The sequence below is a fragment of the Pipra filicauda genome, unplaced genomic scaffold (genome assembly GCF_003945595.2).
Source record: "Pipra filicauda isolate LSUMZ 115617 unplaced genomic scaffold, ASM394559v2 scaffold58_size5111680_pilon, whole genome shotgun sequence".
NCBI lineage: Eukaryota > Metazoa > Chordata > Aves > Passeriformes > Pipridae > Pipra > Pipra filicauda.
The window spans coordinates 1,918,260-1,939,080 of NW_024104742.1; the positions used below are offsets into that span (position 1 = coordinate 1,918,260).

The 20,821-nt window shown below is 40.9% G+C and overlaps 1 protein-coding gene across 2 annotated transcripts in view; it reads right to left on the reverse strand.

Annotated features, from left to right (window-relative positions):
* Positions 1-2,300: 2,300 nt before the first annotated feature.
* Positions 2,301-20,821, reverse strand: part of KIAA1210 (KIAA1210 ortholog) — a 52,851-nt gene continuing 34,330 nt past the window's right edge. For both annotated transcript variants that reach the window (XM_027716394.2, XM_027716392.2), the window contains exons 4-12: positions 17,406-17,535; positions 15,313-15,471; positions 14,689-14,754; positions 11,627-11,839; positions 11,030-11,132; positions 8,372-9,952; positions 7,468-7,616; positions 6,876-6,981; positions 2,301-4,462 (exon numbers count right to left, since the gene is read on the reverse strand). In XM_027716394.2, coding sequence (XP_027572195.2) covers positions 4,290-4,462; positions 6,876-6,981; positions 7,468-7,616; positions 8,372-9,952; positions 11,030-11,132; positions 11,627-11,839; positions 14,689-14,754; positions 15,313-15,471; positions 17,406-17,535 — 2,680 coding nt within the window. In that variant the 3' untranslated portion in view covers positions 2,301-4,289. The remainder of the gene's footprint in view (positions 4,463-6,875; positions 6,982-7,467; positions 7,617-8,371; positions 9,953-11,029; positions 11,133-11,626; positions 11,840-14,688; positions 14,755-15,312; positions 15,472-17,405; positions 17,536-20,821) is intronic.

Below are 20,821 nucleotides of genomic sequence, written 5' to 3' on the forward strand. Positions count from 1 at the left end.
AAACAGCTATTAAAATAGCTTCTTTTTAAATCACTCCTAGCACAATAAGAATAAAAATAGCATCTCACATTTTCCAGTCAATAATCTGCCCCTCAAGACAGAGGAAGCTGCTAAACTTTGGCTTAGCTCACTCCTGAGAAGCTGCATTTTTAACACATGGATTACACAGAAATTCCATTTAAACTGTTGTGCTGCTGTGGACTTGACCAGCAGGTCAAAACCAGTTTTGATTTGCAGTGCAGTCATGGTGCTCACCTGCTTAATGTGGTTCAGAGCAAGGAACAAGGTCTGGTAAAGAAGTGTTACCTCCTGGGCCAAATGTAGTGGAAGTATATGGGCTTCATCAAATGAAAGAAGAAAAAAAAAAAAAAGCTGTGTATGGCAGTGGGCACCTCTGATGTATTTCCACTCTTCACAAGAACATATCACATTCTGTTGCCTCATGTGCAGTGAGAAGAGATGCATGAAGAACCCCTACTTAAAGGCCCCGTTCATTACCTTTCCTTGGGCTTAGATCCATCCCACTATGGAAGAATAATTGGAATTGCAGCTTCCCACTCTAAGCCTGTTGTTTCTCAGCTTGAACTGTCATTCACTGCAACCCAGCCATGCCCCTTCTACCATCCAGCTGGAAATACCTGAACAGGCATTTTGTTCTGGGCAGAGGAATGGGTTTGTGTTCCAAGTCCAGAATTTACAGTTTATTTCACCTGCATACTTCCACAAAAGACATAAAATTCATTTTCAATGAAAAACAGAGGTTTCAGTGAACCTCTGCATCAACAACTAACCGAGGCTGTAGCCTGTGACAAATATTGATACTTTGGGTTCAATACTTCCTGACAACATAGAACAGGCAGAATTCAACAACTACAGCAAGCAAGAAGTCAAGGTCAGAATCCTAAACAAGTATTCCCCAAATACAAGAGCTTCGACATCATTATTAATATTCTGGTGATGGCTGATGAGACAAGTTTGTCAAATCTTATAACCTGATTAAATCTCGAACAAGATTGTAGGTAGGTTAACACACCCTGGAGGAAAAGACAAAGAAAAATGTTTGCTTTCTTCAGTAGGCTGCTAATCACATCTCTCATTACCTGTATCCTTCAGATGTATCATCTTCCAGGAGCAGTTCTAAAGGATAGAGTATCTCCACAGGCTAATATCCTTCCTGTATTGATCTCAAAAGCACTTAGCAGAGCAGGTGGCACGAACTCAGGAGTCACAGCTTTCCTAAGCTTAGAATTTCTGCTGTAATGCTTCAAAACAAATTACATTCACTATTTTAGACTGCAGCCCTTAAAAAGACATAACGTAATATGTCAGGGGGGGCCCCCTCTATCCAAACTTTAACATGAGAAGGGTCAGTGTTTAGTGCTACAGCCTCGCTGAAATCCGCCTTCTCCAACACTGAGCAGCCTCTGCGCCGCTCGGGGAAGGCTCCAGCACCCTCTGCTGTCACACAGCAGCACCAAAGCCAAGCCCCAGTCGCTGGACTGTGCACAGGGAATTCCAGGGACACATTTCTACATCCTCCGCTACAGATCCCGAGGCACAAAACCTCACAGTGACGTTCTGCAAAGAACTCCCCACTTCAACACAGCTCATTTTCTAAGACAGTGATTGTGTCTATAAATAACCACCCAAAGGGCACTTGTTATGTTAGTTATTTTTACTGATCGAACACCTGAAAACTACACTTGGAAAACAGGAAATCGAGACCCTGCTAATGGAGTTACCAACTTTCATAAATGCATCAATAAATCCCTGATACTCCAGAGACTCAGTTCTGATGTTTTCTCTACGTGCTTTTTGTTCCCTCAGTTGAAGAGAGAAACTTGAAAACATTAACTTCAGAAATCCAGAATGCAAGTGAATTTCAAATGTAACATCTCATAATTCTCTTGTGTTTTCCTTCTTTTGTAAAGCACCTCCAAAATATTTTAGAGCAGCTTGTTTGAACACATTTGAAAAAGTATTTTCAGGGCTTCCTACAACCATGAGTGCTTGCCTTCAAACCAACCCTTCACTGGAGGAGCAATAACTCCAAAACAAAAGGAGAGCCATCAGCTCTCTGGTGATATTTTTAAACTGCTAAATAGCTAGATTTAGAAAAGTTTCTTAGTCTGACCAGCCATGTTGATCCAGTCTTAGGTCACACAAAATCACCTCAAAACAAAATCTGTGCAGTATATCCATGTATAGAGCCTATATTGACCAAAGACCTCTTTTTTATTTTTTTCCTTAATGAATGGGGGCCATTCATCCCTCTTTTTTTCCCAGAAATTATACCATCATCACTGGCAACAGCATTTAATAGTAAACCAAATATGGGAATGGAATACAAACAGGGTTCCTTCAAGACAAGGATTACAAAAACATATATACATACCAAACATAAAAGACAGGAACAGTATTAAGATCAAAAGCAAACACAGGGAAAGAGAGATTATAGTATCATTTGCAGTACTTTGGATGAAGGATCACAATCCATATTAATAAAAAGAGAAGAGAGTTTACTGAATATAGAAATGCCCGTATTTCACAGGGTCAGTAAGCTTGTGATGGGATGGCAGCTGTACAAAACTTCAGGAATCAAAGCTGAGTATGTTCATTTACATTACAGTCAAAAGTTTCAGAGAAATACAAATGTTTCAGTTCTTTGTAAGAGAAGATATGCTCCCTAAAGCAGAGAAAAACAAGTAATAAAATAGGCATTGATTACCAAGCCAATGTGAAACTCCTACTCTTTCTGGTCTTAGTCCAGAATAAAGAGTATCTACAGATTCTGAGCCTACTTGGGTAAGTTTTCACCTATATGAAAAAAAAAAAAATTAAAAAATCACTTTCTACCTCATAATTAATACTGTTTTCAAATTGCAAGAGCTACTTATTAAATTCAGGCCAAGACTGGAAGATTAAAGTCTTGCTTGAGCTGATCTGAAACCAATTTATTTCATTTTGCAGTTAATCCTATCAATAGATATTATTATCCTTAAAAATATCTACCAACTTTCCAGCTAAAAACAGTCCATCAGCCAAGTCAGCCTTCACATCTTGCACTGACTGTAAACAGAAGCTATATAATGTGCAATGCTGCAAGAACTGAAAAGGACCATTAAGTGCTACTGCCACTTATGCCACTAACATCATTTTACAAAGCTTCTTTTTCAAATGTCTGTGTCTTTCAAAGCCAATAGCAAAACTTTTGTCAGTTTAAGTGACTGCAAGGCCAGGCCCTGAGAGAACAATCCTGCCCTAGCTGCACATTCTCAGACTGATGTTGAGTTACAGGTTAAAGACTGAGGAGACAAGAAGGAAAGCAGATGCCCCTTGTATCACTAATATTAAATACAACTGACTAAATACATATCCACATGAACATAGGGAGTGGCATTTCTTGAAAACAAGATGCCACCTTCTAAGGAGCAGAGCTCTCATCCCCAACACACTCTTTAAGAGAGACAATTGGCTGAGGAATCTCACACACAAGAAAAAAATCACTGTTTGCCATAATTAAAGATAGGATGGATTCTTTGAGCAGAATGTCTAAATTACCCCAGATTTCCAAAGGTGGAACCAAAAGCAGAGCATACACTGCAGCGTGATAGTTTTCCAGTGCATGGGAGAGAATGGATGTGTGGCTCTGGGCCATTCCACTGGGTATCTATGAGCAAAGCACCAAGACCAAAGCCTTGTGACTTCAAACCACACAAAAGCCAGAACTGCTCTAACTCATAATGTGTTAAGATCTTACAGCTATCACAAAGCAGATCCATTAACAATCTGAAGCAAAGTCAGAGTGCCCATCCCAGAGCATTAGAGAAAGAAGTGTGATGACATCAATGCCCATGAGTCATGATGCGTCAGTGCCCAGCATTGTATCTATTTTATAGCATACATTAATTTCTTAGCTCAAAGCAACTGCACAAAATACTGTATGGTCTTTAAAAGAAAGAGTTTCTTTAAAAGAAACTTTAAAAACATATTTTGCTAGAGAAATGTTTCAAAAGCCTGAAGCATGTCCTCTTTAGAACATCACCATCGATGTGTAAGGATATAAAAATTAATCAAGTTTTCCTAGTGTTCAGTAGCAGGAAATGTTCAGCTTCCTAATACATCAAATTAAGCCTGCAATGGCATTTCTTCATCGTGTATTTACATACAACAGTCTGATCAAAAGCTTTAAGGCTCTAATTTCTCCAAAAAATGGTCACAGTAAAGAAGGGATTAAATGGAGTTAACGCAGCTATTGGCAATACGAAGAAGGATGCTCCTGTCATTTCCTATTGTACAATCTGGGGCATTTCACTCCATGCTTTGGCTTTCTTCTTGGCCAGGGACAGCCACGGTGGTTCAGCAGGACTGCAGGGTGTCATTGGCAGGTTAGAGGAGTGCCTTGCTTCCTTTTCAACAGCAGGAATCACAGATGCTTCCTGAGAAATAGGTTCAACTTTACCTGCCAACAAGAAGATATCCATCACTCATCAGAGGGCTAAAGACTCCATTTCTGCCAGTAATATCTCCTCATCTCTAAAGCAATTGTTTTACAGCCCAAAATGCTTTTGAATCACAAATAAGTCAGAAGATTTGCTAAACTGGTTATCTCTGGTACTATCTGGTCCAGCTACAGCAATGGCAAGGACCAGCTACTGCAACGGGAAAATTGATAGCAAGCTGCTAGTGAGTAATATAAGAATCTTCTCTTCAGTCCCAACAGCAAGTGTCTAAGCCCTGATAAATGAAGAAATTCTTCAAAATTCTTCAAGCATGTGGAGACTATAGCACCAGTTATTTTTCTAATTCATATTCTCTGCTAATTAATTTCTTAATCTTTTCAAACACTTGACTTCCTTTAAAGTGCACAGCAAGGAGTTCCACAGACTAATTCTGCTCTGTGAGTGCAAGAAAATCCAGGAATAAAACTCCTGAGTACACAGGAAAATGGAAGCAAAATATCTGCAGGATAAGGATCACCCCAGGCTTGCTGTGGAGTTAAAAGTAACTGGTATATGTTTTTCAACACTGAGAATATTAATATCTCTGGATATTAAGTCTACGTCCTGTTCACCACCAGCACCTTCAACTAGCCAAACTGCTGGCTGTGCTAATGGGAATTAAATAAAGGGGAGGTTACATTTGTGATTCCCAGTTTCCTACTCACACATGGACAGTGCTGAACATTTCCTAAACAATAGGGCATGGTATTGCAAGCAGCAGAGGAGCAGTGTTTTCCATAAACATCAGCACTAGTCAGAGCTTTTCGTGATGTTCAAGGTGTGGAACACTAGAATATGCCTATAAATAAACGCTGTCTCTGGAGCTGAGGAAACAGTTATCAAACATCAGGAAACTAGGCCAATTCTTAGGAAGAGGTGATGCACAAAAACTTGTAGTTCTGCTGCAAGGACCACAAAGAGTGCAAGTTCTAGTAAAGGAGTAGCAGATTTGTTTGTGAAGTTCTGAATTTTGACTGAAGGCTGCTGGCTTCCAAGGTTTAGATGATTCAACAAACAGAAATCCAGTCTGCTTGTGCCAGCCTTTCAAAGGAAGACCTAATCCAAGCAAAAATCTTGGCCTGTTTACATTTCATCTCTCACTTTACACCTAGAAGCATTAAGACAAAGCTGGTTTGTAACAGAACCCTTTCTAAAAGCTATAGTATGTTAGTCACACACAGAGTTAATTGGCAACTGCCATCAGAGCTTCTGTGTTGGTGCACACATCCTGAGCCAGCCAGATATCTGTACTGAGGGAGAAAGCTCATTTTGTAGAACCTGTAGATTCAGAAATGGATAACAGCTCTAAAAATAACTACTACAGGGAGCAGCACAGAGGTACCACCTAAAACCTCCAGCACAACAACTCTGGATGCTGGCAGATTACAAGGGAAAAGTGGCCAGGTGCATGTGCTCTCTCTAGACAGCATCTCCTACTGTGTCAGCAACAGGAATCTGGAACAGAAAAGCCACAGCTCTGACACAGTGGGGCATTTCTCATCTTCTTAGGCAGTATCTGAAATCAATAGCTTTCAGCTGGCACAATATGCTTTTACAGCTGAAGAACCAGCTTATCTATATGTAGCTGGAGGTTTGGCACCACACTGAGTAAGCAGGGAGGGATAATCTGCAGCCCAGCAGAAGCCTTGGAAGAGGTAATGTGAGTCACGATGTCTGAGTCACAGTCTTCCCCTGCATCTTTATTATCCAGAAACTCAGCTAACAGATCAGGAGAGGGGCCATTGGGCCTCTGTTCACCTGAGGGTGAAACTCACTCTGCCTAAATTATTCTTGATACGTGTTTATCTCTTCAACACATCCAGCAATGGAAACTGCATACACTCTGTATGCAAGCCACATTTTCTGCACCTCACCACTCTTATTATTAGATGGTATTTCCTAATATCTAAGCTAAACATCCCCTGGTGCATTTTAAGCTCATAAAGGTCATAAAGACTAGTCTTGGCCTCTACAGAAAATTCTATTGTCTTTTCTAGACTAAACAAATCCCCTTCCATCAGTATTTCCTGGCTGACTGGAGGTCTAGAAGTCCTGACCTTTTTTTGCTGCTCTCTTCTGGACACTCTCCAACTTCAGCTGCTATTCTTTAGTACTGACCTTGGCTGGTAATAAATCACCAGACTGTTTATATGCCATTCTGTGAACTGGCAGTGGAGATAAAAGTTCCTCACTTGCTTTCTCTGCTGAAAGAGCAAGCCATTATGTTGACTTACACACAATACACTCTGAACGGGCCTTATATAAAGTGTGCTGATTATAAAAATGGGTCTATCTTCCCCCATCACCTGCCACCCACACCACTTACTGGTATAAACCGTAGCCACTATGTAAGGATGTAAAGAAAAAGAATACCTGTTGCTGCAGACACATTGGTCTTCATTTGCATTTTCTTCTCCTGAGAGCTCAAGTTGGAAGGCAGATTCTTCTTCAGTATGTTCTCACTAGCACAGATCCCTTGCTACAGCATGAGGGGAGAAGAAAAGAATGCAACTGAACCACTAGCCACTGGCATTCATAAAGCTCACCCTGGCAACATCTCAAACCCGACTGTGGAAATGCAGTAAAAGCCAGACAAGGATGGCTGGGGACATCCTGTGGGAGGGAGGGAGAAGGCAGTGAGGAAGCTAATACAGCTCAAAGCAGCTCTTGGGCTACATAAATACATTATGGGCAATAAGCAAGCTCTGAAAATGTTTGGGTTTGAGGAGTGCAAAGGAACATACAGGAGCTCTGAAACTAATCACTGGGACAGTGTAGGCACATGTGTGTTTGCTCACTTGCATCAGTTGTCTGTCTCAGTGTTTTTAGAGGCCAGCCCTGCAAATCTTTCTTTGGGTAGTGCTCACAACACACCTCCCATGAAGATGACATTGAACAGTTTGCAAGAGCACCCAGGCAACCTAGGGCAGGATTCACACCCATGCAACATTACTTGGTACTCTACCTCCTCCTGATCCACTTTGGTCAAAGCTTTGTCTTCAGCTTTATGTTCTTTGGCAAGAGGGTGGTCCTGGAAACCCTTTTGTTTTAGCTTTGCCATGGAGACCCAAGCTGGCTCAGAGGAAGCAGTTTCCAAATATGGAGTGACTTTTTCTACAAAAGAAGCATTTTTGAAGTAAAGAAGGGATTTAGGTCAAGTCAGCCTAAAGCTAGTGTTTCATGTCTTAAATCCTTCAGCATCTGTAATACTCTTTGAACACTGTGGAGATGAAATTACCTTCCCTGATGATTTTGTCCTTGGCAATAACTGCTTTTTCCTGTTTATTTTGGAGTTTTTGACCTGAGTCCACTTCCATTTAAGTCAATGGCAGAACTCCCACTAAGGTTGTTGTAAATTGGATTTTGTCTTTGAAACAAAATCCTTATATTGCAGACTAAATTAATATGCTAAACATGATTTTTTCATGTAGGCAGTAAAATACAGGCTGCCTTGTCACTTTTTAAATATTTTAAATTAAGTCATTGCAGAAAAAAATAATCACACCTAATGCAACTTCTACTTAAGGTTTGAGCAGATGCAGTCTGAATTAACTACCAAACAGCAGTAAGTTTTTAAAAACTGTGTTAAAACTCTGACTATATGCACAAGTCCCTTGTACCAGAAATGTTTCAGATATAGCCCTCAAGCTATTGTTGTTATTCTTGCTGGAACACATCCCTCATTAAGATAAGCCAAGAATTCTCTTGACTGGCCAAATCATCAAGCCAATTAAATTATAGTGCTGACGAACTCAAGACTGAATTTGGTCCTCATCAAGAGGATTTTTATCTTCTGTTTGCCACTCTGCCAAGCCTATTATATGACCACTGTTTTCTACAATGTCTGGTTAAAAATACAGCATAAATACCTGAAGGTTTATGACCATTTTGCTTCTTTGCCACTTCTTCTGATCTGGTCTTGGGGGGATTTTTGTCTTCTAGGAGATCAGGTTTTTTAACAACTGATTTTGTGCTGACAGGAAGGCCTGGAGGTGGCTTCCCAGTTCCCATCAATTTCTGATCCTCCTTGGCTGAAGCAGAAGAAGCAATGGGAACAGCTGAGGGGATCAGCTTTGAAGACTCTACACGGCTTTCACTCTGGTATTTCAGTAAAGAAGATGTTCTCCTTAGTCTGACCCCAAATGGGTTCTCAGCATTTTGAGTTTCATGGTCAGCCCACTCCATAAAAGAATTCAAATGCAGATCTCTGTCCTTACAGTCTTGATCAAATCTATCTGAATTGGTTTTTGCTGATTCCTGGATGACTGCATCAAAACGTGTGTGCTCTTTTGTCATTCCCTCAAAGAACTCTGGTCTTATAGGGGATGTTGGGGAACTTCTGGAATAGGAATCTTCCTTTGAATTTGAACCCCCTGAGAGAGATCTTTGCCATGCTGGTGCAATGGTAAATCGGACTGGTTTAGCAGAAGGAGTCTTCAGTGGAGTTTTCACATTTTCATCTGAAGACTGATTGCCTTCCACTGGTTTTCTGTGAGAATCCGTACTGCTTATCTGGTACTCCCCACTGTCATCATCAGAAGGTATATTACTCTTCAAGCCAGCCAAACTCGAAGAGGCAAGACACCCAATGGAAAGTTTTTCGGAAATGCATGATGTGCTGGCCTGTTTGTTACCCTTTGAAACAGGAACAGTTTCTGCTTTAAAACATTCTTCCAATTTACCGCGAGGTAGCATGCAACCTGCTTCCGAGACAGATGCAGCAGTGTCTGGGTTTTTTTCTGCATTGCCTTTGGGTGACTGAGATTCCATAATTTCACAAGTTTCTTTCTTATTTCTTGTTACTGAACTGTTTTCAGGCTCCAAAACAGCCACTGTCTCAACGCCAGCACAAGACTCTGAATCAGCTACCGCAACCTGTGAAGTGCTTAGTGCAGAACCTGGGACAGCACAGTTGGAATGGTTCTCAGCAGTACCCAAGCAGGTTTCTACTTTGCCAGTAAACAGTGGATCCCCCTTTTCCTGGGCTTTAATGTTTGGGTCCACAGAATTTAGTGAGGACACACTTGCCAATATATCTATGCCCTCTGTTTCCGCACCACTGCTAAACAAGTCAGCTGCTGGTATGTCTGGAGACACAACGGCTTCTCCTTTGAGTTGCTGCAGCTCTGGAAGTGCAAGTACTTCAGTCCCAGTACTTTGCTGGTGTTCTTTCAATTCATCAGCAGACTCATCTGAAGAGTGCAACACTTTTGCACTGTGGTGTTCCTCCAGGTTCACTGGAGAAGGCTCAGGTCTCAGAGGGAGTGTGGCTGCTGTATGATGATGGTCCATGCAGGGAAGGCTTGCATCCTCCTGCAGCAAAGCACAGGAGCCTCCTGCCACAGCTGTGGAATCACAAGAGTCACAGGCAGCATCAGCGGGAGTTTTTACACCCGGTGTCTCCACAGAACTGCCTCCCTTTGAAAATTGTCCCACCTGGGCTGATAATCCTGTATTAAACAGAGAAGAGTGTGCACTTAAAGGTTATAATTCAAACACCATCTGTATGACTAATTCATTCCAGACAGTACAGTCATTTAACATGAGTGTCCCACGTCTGGGCACCATTAACAGATAAATAAGGCTGTTAAAAGCATATTTAGAAAAGGGCTGTCCAAGTGAAAGACTAATAAAGTTTTTAGTTTGAACATATCCAATTCAGAGAATCCGGGGAATGACTGAAAGTTGCTGTCTGCTTCAGGTGTACTAAATTAGTTGCTGTTTAGTTGTTTTTTGTGCATATCCCTAATTGTAAGACTAACAGCTAGATTTCCCTAGACATTTCTTCGTGCATATGCCTAAAAAGGCTGTCTACAATGACCTGGAGAATTCTCTGCATATAAGCATGACACCTCAACATCAGGTAGCTCTGCCTCCTGCAGCTTCAAGCCGGGTTGTTGATCATCTGGATAGCTTAGATGTGCCTGCATACCCAGCAACTGATGCCTGATAGCACTGGGTTTGCCCTGACAACAAAGTGCCAACATTCCCACGACACCATTGCACTACCATCAGCCAGGTAAGGCAGTGCTACAGAGAAAAGTCTTTTGGTGCTGTTTGGAGAAATTTCATTTGTTTTACAACTTACAATTTGTCTTACAACTTACAACTACCGGCAATTAGCTGCTATTCAGTTGATAAGGGGGTGAGTAGCAAAGTAAGACCTAGTAAACACAAGCCAGTCAAAGTCACCTGTCACACATAACAGATATAATGCTGAGGTTAAGGTTTTTCTTAGTGTTAAGGAACTCAATTTGGTAGCCAATGTGACCCAAACAGCTGTGTAGGACAGGTACTTCTGAACATGGTGCTTTCACTTTATGTATTTTTTAATGCTGCCCTCAAAGTTCACCACTTCAGCACCACTGTGTTGAGTGTACATGACTTTTTCCATCATAACACTTTAGCAGCCAGGATTGATTTTATGATATAAAACCAAAAGATAACTAGTTTTAAAAGACTTAAAATTCAAATAGGTCTTGTCAGAGTTCAAGCACCTAAAGTAGCAACAATTAAGTCTTTATTACCTTCCCAATCACTTTTATGTTTGTCACTCTCAAGTAATTCTGTTGAATTCTCCTTCTTTTCTGGAGTTGCAGGAATACATGCTTCATTTTCCAGCTGTTCCACCTAATGAAGTGCAGTAGGATCTTTTAATTAAAGAACCACGCACAAAGGTTTTATTTTATACACATGAACTTTTATGAATACTCAAAATATAGACACAAAACCTCCACCCTGTAATTTACCAACACTGTGGTTAATACACTACTCCAGTTAAGAACTAGACTTGCAGAAATAGACTTAAGCCTCTTTAAAACTGACAGCTAGCTTTTCAAACAACAGGAATATTTTTACAAATGAAGCATAACCACCAACTTTTTGGCTAAATAATGAAAACCAAAACTTGCACTTTCTTCAGTTTCCATGATACTAAAGTTTTCCAAGGCTTTTTTTTTTTTTGGTTGGTTGGTTGGTGCAAAATAGGTGGTTTCCCTTCCTCCAACAGAAGAAGTAAATGAACATGGATAAGAAAGAAAAAAATTTAAAACTATTTAAAATAATAGTTAAAAATTCACATTGGTTTCCTTCCGCTGAGCGATTCTTTTCAGGAAAACACTTACCTGGAGGGGTTGCTGATTCTTGTTGGTAAAGCCTTTCTGTTTCCGAGGGTTTATGGCAATCCTGTGCCTGGCTGCTGAGGTGTCCAGGCAGCCGAGGGGACTGGCAGGGGTGGTGAAGTCAACAGGAAGGAAGCTGCTGCCTCGTGAGATGGAGACCCCCGGAGTGGCAGGGGAGGAAGGACTGATGGGCCTGGAGGAAGCTCCAGAAGGTGTCTGTAAAACACAAACACAATGCTCGACATTCTGCTTGGCTTCCCCACAACTGTGGAACAGTTCCTTTGCTACCTCCTTCCATTTCAGAAGTCTGAAATGGCTGTGTTTCGGGGCATAAAACCTCTTTTTAAAATACTTGCCTAAAGTCATCTTTGCATAGAGATTACTCAGTTCTGTGTGTTCAGCTGTATGTTACACAGAGTGAGAAACACCTGTCTCTTGCTTTCCCACAGTAAGAGCCTCAGCTTGTCTTCTTATTTCTTATCTGAAAACTCGTTTGCAGTACATGCACACACCAGCAGGAGACACTGGTGCCGTTTGTATAGCTGCATTCCCATATCAGTTATGCGACAGTACAGGAATACAGTATTAAAAAAAAGTACGGAAACCACCAAAAGTAGCATGGGTGCTTGTTTCTCTTTATCTCTAAGAAATTTGTCATAGCCACTTTTCTCTTTTAATATCCACTTTCAGGAGAATCAAATGCTTCTGTCCAACAAGTACCCCAGAACCACCTTCCAGACAGGGATGTGGATCTCAGCCTTGCAGCAATGCTGCTCTGGGGAACTAAAGAGCAGTAACCTCAGATTAGGCTATCAAAATAAAGGGTTTACACAAGTGTTCATAGAAAACCCCCTAAAGATGCAGTTTGACTGGTTTTGCTACTGTTTTGAAACGTAGACCAAACTTTCTGGAACATCTGCAAAATGTCACAGACGTGCCAAACAAGCTTCATTTATAAAGCAAGGTGACACACAGCCATTGCACTGTGTCTGGCATTCAGATTTCAGTTTTGTTTTGCCTTGGGATATAACACAGCATTTAAAACATGTATGCTGATGAAGTTTTAGAGATAATGAAAACATCTTTCCATCTGATCTACAGAAATTGTCAAGGTACATTTTTTTGTATGTTTAAGGTCGCTAAAATTCTTCTTTATTTTCTTCCTTATTCTTCACTAATTTTTTTTGTTCCTAGATGAGAAATAAACCACAGATTCTTCTCATGAAAAATTTACACGTTGTGAAACAGAGGAAGAAGAACACAGCTAGTAAATAAGCTAACTCCTGTTATAATTCTACAAGATTAATGATAAACCTGTAAGGATCATTAGAACTTAAAAAAATAATAACATTGTTTCTAGTTTCTACATACAAGTTCTTCTGTTTTCCAGCTATAAAATTACAGTTGTGTTTATGTAATATAAAACCAACCGAAGCCAGTATTTGAGCTATTGCTATACATAAATGGCAAATTCCTTAATCCACCGAGGATTCAGGATAATTTTGTCTCAGACTACTGACAGTTTGTATAGTCTTTCAAAAACAGTGGAGCAGACACAGAATTTCCACATCAGTATTTAAGTGTAAGATCAGTTTAGTGTTTGTTGCTTACTGGGCAGATGCAGGAGCCAGCACAAGGAGGATGCTGCAGCTAGGAGGCCCATCTCCTAAAGAGTGTTCCTGACAAAACACTACCTCAGTCCCACAGGCTGAGAGACTCTGTTCTGCTTTTAATCAGCCTGGGTTGAAGATGCCAACAAGGAAGTTAGATTTCCATAAAGGCCATCTTGGCAAAGGCTGGGTAACGCTGGCGAACGTCTCTGTGAAGCCACTTGCTGCTCTCTTCAAGTGACAGCCTCACATACAGCTTTAGGTTAGTCAGAAAGTGGGTCTTTGTAGAGGAGGCCCTGAGATGTTACATGGGTTGCACATCTGGGTTTCACACAGAGGTGCCAGCAGCATGAAGCTCTCAGAAATCCCAGTGAAGCAACACATGGCAAAGATATGAAGTAAGTATCACGTGCAGCAAGATCAATACAACAGCAGAATGTAAAACACTACACCTTGTGTAACTTCAGATTGCTTAGGCTGAAATCCTGTTTCTCATTTACCAACTATTTCCTTTACAGTGTTAAAGTGTGTTCTCTCTGGTGAGGTTCTCAAACAGGGATTCTGCGTGGAGGACTGCAAAGCTTGGGCCAAAATGGTCTGTAGCTGTTCTGGACCCATAAATTCCCCTTCTCAGCTAAATGGCAGATTGCTTTGCTTATACAGTTGCTATCCCATGAGTTGAATCAGCTTTGTTGGACTGGTGCTGCCTTTGGCATTGGCATAACTGTGGTCTGACTGGTCTTTCAAGCATAATATTAACACTAGAGAAAGGCAATACAGCAAACTGTGGGTTTACTTCGAAAGCATGAGATGGGCAGGAATTCAACTCAGCTTCAAGCACCAGGGACAGTCAAGGTGAAGGTCCTCTAAGCTCCACTCCAAAAACACAACCTCTGTAAATTTTTTCCAAGCTGATCAAGGAATAGACCGCATTGTTCTGACAGCAGGACCTGCTGCTTCTGATGGTCATTTATCATACAAAGAAAATTGCTAATTAAAACACACCTTTTCCTGTGGAATACCTGGCATCAGGAAGGGTTGATCCTGCAATCATAAGAGAAATGCAGGGCTTTGCTCACAAGCCACTGCTGATGGGCAGGTGTGATTTAACTATTACTGCTGTTGGGTATTAGGGCTCTGGGACATTGAAGTGCTTTGCCTTGTCCAGTTTTTTGTTGTGTAACTTTACAGATTCATACTTTGTCAAAGAACTGACTATGCTGTTCAAACAAACCACTTACCACTAGATTTCTGCCTGACTTTATTTCTTATTCAAAACTCAAAGAGGCACATTTTCAGTATCGCTTGCCTCACTCTGGAGCGCAAAAGAATTGTTTCCTGGGATACACTGTACCCAGAATAAATTTTAAAAAGTAAAATGATTGTACTGTCTCCATACAGACACCACACATGCCGTCTCAGGAAAGTTTATTAGCAGGAAAAGTAGCTATTTACCTGTTCATCTTCACTGTCTGTGCCGCCTAAACTCAAAGAGCTATGACGCTGAACAGGGTTGGAGGACTGTGGGATAAAATAAGGAAGAGGGTAAGTCAAGGGAAGTATCACACTGAATTATCTGGGACTGGATATCCAGTGCTAATTATGAGAAAACACAAGAGGAAAGATAAAGGAAGGGTCACTGAGTTCCTGCCTTACACAGTAGCTTTCATTTCTTCATTGGGATCCTGCTATGAGATATGCCATGAAGGTTGACCACATGAGGCAACATATTTTATAAAATTATTTTGGCTTATTGTTTTAAAATCTTCAAATTTACAAATGCTCGCCTGTTCTCTGCAGTCCAAAATCATTCATTTGCTAATTAGGTAGGTCACAACTGTCTCAGTACTGGTCTACACAAAAGCATAGAACATTGTACCCAGAGAGGGTATTTGTAAGGTCACTTTCTAGATATCCCTCAGAGTGACAAGTCCAAAATCCACCTAGTTAATTTTTTCTGGTTCTGACTGATCCATACCATCACAATTTATCACAAGCAAGCAAAAAGGTCTTCCCCTTCTCCAGGTAGATTTTCTCTTTTCTGTACAGGTGGTCATCAAGGTGACGTGACAATTATACCTTGTTTGGCAAATCTGTCAGAACTTCACGAAGGGTTGACATTTCAGGAGGGCTTCTAGGTAAACCATCATCCTCAGAAACAGCACCTGCATCTTCCAGTTTCTTTCCAGTTATAACAAGAGGAGGTGATCCAAGTCTGACATTCTGCTGCAGCTGAAGCTGTGGTTGAAATTTAGAACATAGACTTTCAATGGCATTATTTATAGGGAACATTTTGGACACTTTTAATGCAGTTGCTCCTATTAACAGCAAGAATGACAACAGCAGCCAGGAACAGCTTTGTTTGCAAAGGGATATGGGGATTCTTTTCCAAGATTGCATAAAAGAATGCTCTGGCAGACCCTGACCCAAGAAAAATAAAACAAAGTCTGCAAACTCACAAGCAGCCAGATGTTCCCTCAAACTAAAAATGTTCAGATTTCAGGAAACACCATTACTAAAATTCTTGGCTTAAGTCTGTCAGCCTTGTCAAAGCTGGAATAGAAACAAGGTCTGAACAGAAACTTTGTCCTTCAACTGAAAACATCTCTACAGAATATTCCCAAGATAAACATGTAGACTTGGTTTTTTTCCATTTCTTTACTTACTAAACCATATTGGGAAATTCTAGGTCTAATTCTATGTTTTCTTGCAAGATATGTATTCATTTATATCTCTGTAAAATAGATCTAAATAGCTGCAATTCTTATTCAACAAGATAAATATGCAATGTAATTCCTCAAGATCTAACAGCCACACAGGGTAGCACAATGTCACCCTTTAATGCACCAGTCCTCCAGTTCAAACAGATTTCTAGCCCTTATTGCAATATATGGGCAACACAAGACATACAACACACCTGTGCACTTAATGGGAAGGAAAAGGCAGAAAGTCAATTTTGCTTTGGTGTCTTTGCACAACATCCTATGTTAGATTTATTAAATTTGTTACATGCAGACAGCAAAGTGGTATGGGGGAAACTCTGAGTTTACACTCTGTCTTCTAGTGGTAGAAGTTAATTTAGATTGCTAAGAAAGTAACAGCTTTTATTAGTGCTTGGCTTTTATTCTGACATGAGTCAAGCTCACAGAAAAAGGCTGTCTCTTACAGCTACAAAAATAGTGCTGGCAGTATTACATTACCATGCAGGATGATGGATGGATGAGGAGAGGGCACAGTGGACTGGAGATGGCATGAAAAGAGCTTTTTTCCCCCACAACAAAGTTCTGCCATATATAAACATGATTTCTCCTGCTACTCCTATTGTTGTACAAAAAATGTCTTTGACTATTTTGCAGTCCTATGGATGAACAAGCCCCTCCATGCATCTTCAGTTACTTACCATGTGATGCAATTGTGTTTGCAACATGAAGCTCACACTGAGCAAAAGAAGAATTTCAATGGCCTTTGGCTGCTTTATCAACCATTTGTATTCGGCCCCTGGAAAAACCTTAAACTTTTATCTCAGTGTTCCAAGCTGGGCAGTTACTTAAATGCATTTAATATACCCAACAGTTCATAAGGGAGCTGTCAAGGAGGGTTCAGTATAGCCTTGGAAGAAGGAAATGATCTAGCAGAATACAGTATCCTTTGCTGGCAAAGACCAGAAGAATAATCATATAAATAAAGCTGTCAGAGCACCCTGACATATCCTTCATCCCACACACGTACACAGTCACTGGTGGTAGCATGTACAGTGAAAACATCAGAGCCAGAATTGCCAAAAAAAATAACATAAATAATATTTAAAGAATAACAGTGTAAGGGACACACTATAGTATAAATAAATGGCCTTAACCCAAAAGCAGTAGCTATGAAGTAAAGAATATAAATCCCACTGAAAGAGGACACGCTCAATAAGGAAAGTTTCCAAGAGTCCATGAGCTGGATTCATGTCACTCCAACACTGTGAGATCTGGGCAAGGCTGAAAGCACCAGCACTGCTCAAAGATGCAGCTTCCAAGAGGCAGAATAGATCCAAAAGTAGTAAATCTGCCTTTGGACACTTTAGTCAGCAAAATCTTAAGGCACACAGCAAAGGAATCAAGAAACAGAGTTTCCTAGGAGACAGCTCACACAAAGCAGCACCACGAATGAGGGGATGATGTTCTCACCTGCAAATTTTTCACTCTTCCAGGTATGTTTTCCTGAGACAACACATCACCTGCCACATTTCCTGGTGCAGATTCAAAAATGAAGACACTGTCATGGGACAAGGCTTTGTTTCCCATGCTTCCTTTGGGCCTGGGAAGGAAGGAAGAGTGGTCAGTGCACTGGGTACCTTCCCCACACTATTTCACCAGGGCAGAAGGACCATAAAGAGTTCCAGGGCAGGATGCATCTCACTTAACTTCAGATTTGTGCATGTTAATTGTTTAAGGTAGTCACTGCTAGCTTCTTTTATAGTCAGAAGGGAGGAGAAACACATTTTAGGATGATGATTGAATGCAGATGTCTGTTTTCAGACTACTCAGCATCTGCATTGAACACACAGATCAGTCTGTGTAAACTAGAGAGGGAGCCCAGGGTGATTAGTCTGATGTTGGAATTTAGGTGGATGCACACCACCCTGAGAAATGTCTACAGTGCAGAGGGGGGCAACAGAAATCCCCTGCCCTCCTTGGGTGGCAGTGGGCCAAGCATGAGACATTCAGGATACAAACTTTGCATCCTGGTGTGTGTCATACCTGCCAAAGATAGGGGATTATTTTTCCGCTTCTCGCAAATGTGGGCAGAAAATTAAATTTTGTTACATTAACAAACTTGATTCAAATCCTCTCAGGTCCAGCAATAAAAACAGTTGTGTTCACCTGTATCTGGAACATCTCCAGATCCCAAATGTATTAAAAAATGTAGGTGGGACAAATGTCCATGTCCATATTTACACACCTATCCGTGGCCAAGTTAAAGTACCCAGGTAAGATATTCCTGCTCTGTTTCTGTGCTCACTGGGTGTTCAGCCCAGTGAAGAAATGATGAGTTCCCACAACAACTGTTAACTGAGTTGTAACAAGTGAGATTGATTTGGTTTGAGCTATTGAGTTGGCCAGGGAAAATTTTGCCCTTGGCTGGCACAACAAGGAAGACTTCATATCATTTATTCACCAAGTTCCACCATCATAGGCAAGCACTATCTGTACATTACTTTGTTCAGAAGACCATAAGGATGGCCTCTACCAGGATTTCATCCTAGTTTTTAACTAATATTCTCTCATCATAGGCCATGAGACCACTAACTCAAGTTACAAAGATTCCTTGGCTCAGGAAATGCTCACTGCCTCTGCAAGTTTGATTCTGGGTAACACAGGATGATTAGGAACACAGCTCTGACAAGAAAAATCCAGGATGTCAAAACTCTTCTGCAAGAAAGTCAAATATTTCTCTGTTATTTGCCCAACCACAGATTCTCTACTTAGAAGAAAGCCCTGAAGGACTGTGAGCTTTCATAAAGTAAGTACACCATGCAAAAACACCCCAAAAATTACTCTTTTTCCTCCCACATCTCCCTTCTTTACATCTCCAGAGACATCTCCTTTAGCTGCTTGACTAACCCTCCTGTTGCCACAAAGGTATAGTCAATCAGTTTACACTTATATCGAGTCTCACAGTAGGGTAAAATAATTTTGCTCCATGTTTACATTGTGTCAAAGGCAATCTGAGCTCTTTCTCTCACAGCACAGGTCAGAGTTTGTGCTTCCTCCCATTATAAGTGATGGTTAATGTCTGTGTTAGTCTACAGGACAGCAGTCCTACACACAAGCAAGGCACTTGCCTTACTTCATGATTAGAGTTAATAAAGCCATCCCATCCTTTTGTGTGCTTGATTTTATAGTCCTTTTCAGCATGAAAATACTCCATATGGGCAAGACATAATTTTACTGCATTCAGAAAAACAGTCATGCAACTTTTATTTACTGTAATGTATAATCATTATTACTTAGCATATTCTATTTACTGCAAAGAATGCATGTGCATTAGAATGTAATAACTTTTCCAATTGGGGATTTCCTCACTTCCTTTACTTGGAATTCCTTAGCAATCAGAGCTAAGGTTTCCTTGTTCTTTAGACTGCCAGTTCAAGATCTGTTTCTCTTTTCCTCTCTCTGCATGTGTATCATATGTGTTTGCAAGAGAATTACTGTATTTTCTTCTGGCAGTCACAAAAAGAGCATTAGATTAAGCATAGAATTAACTGCAGCTTTAGTACAGATGAGTCGCTTATGTGCAGATCTGCATTCCTGTGTAATTCCAGGCAGTGTATTTATATTTGCACTGACGCTAAAGATGCACTACCTAAAGCCCAGATGTTTTAACCACTGTATCTCCACACTGATTTCCCCATACAAATGCTCGATTCATTCATGTGCATCAACATTTGAGCTGCCATGACTGAGGAAACGATGGGACTCTGCAGGCAGCAGGAAAGCAGCTCCTAAACCTATCGTGGCCTATGCTGCCTTCCCTTTCTTGTTGCTGCAACCCCACTCCTTTTATTAGTGTTTGAAGTAGGGGGATGAAAAGTGGTGGTAATTGGTGAGTGATCTCTCCCTGTCCGTATCTTGACCCACAAGCCTTTAACTATATTTTCTCTCCCGTGTCCAGCTGAGGAGGAGAGTGACAGAGCAGCTTTGGTGGGCACCTGGTTTTAAAACAACGCTTGAAAAAAAAAGAAAGAAAAAAAGAAAACCAGTGCTTCTGCCTCAAGAACAAGCAAAGAGCAGCATTGTTCTAGAACTGGGTTTTATAGTCTGCATGCCAGAAATTGCAAAGCTCAGGGTCCTGCTATAAACCCTCCACAAGTTGTATTTCCACTGGCTTTCAGGATCAGGTTTTCCATAGGATTACATAGTTCAGTCTCTTTAGGTACTTATAAAGTGTGCTTATGCCATGCACAGTCTGGATATAATAGGGTTTTCGAGTAGTATAAACATATCCTTAAGTTTTTTTGATAGTCCATCTAATCCTATCTCTAAGGGAAAAAAGCAGAAGGGTTTTACTCATTTCCTGATCTCTGATCTTGCAAAACAGTTCATAATCACTGGAGGATAGCACTGAGGTAAACAGCAATTGGACTTCAAATACTTGGTTAAGGGCAAGAGAAAGAGTTTGCACCGACTGTGCCTCTGGAGCAGACAGCTGCCTCCTATGGGCTGATGGGGTAAGCTCAGCTGTCTCTAAACTTTTTGGACTGGGCTGAGTCACTCTAATTCCCCTTACCCCAGGAGACTGGTTGTGTGGTCACTTACTCTGTTGCTGTTATGCTAACAAACAAAACAAAGAGATTGTTGTTTCATTCCCAGATCATTTTCATGATACAGTTGCATAAACAAAACCGAATGAGTGGGGAAAGGTGGGGCAAGGAGGAGCCAGCACCCATGAGAAAGTAACATCTGTAAGTTTTCCACCAGAAGAAATGCTCCACCCAATGCTCTATTTGATGATACAAAGCATCTGGCAGCAGTGCTGATTTCAGTCATGTCCCACTCTAGTCACCTGTTCATGCCCTCTGCCAGTGTCACATCCATCCAGT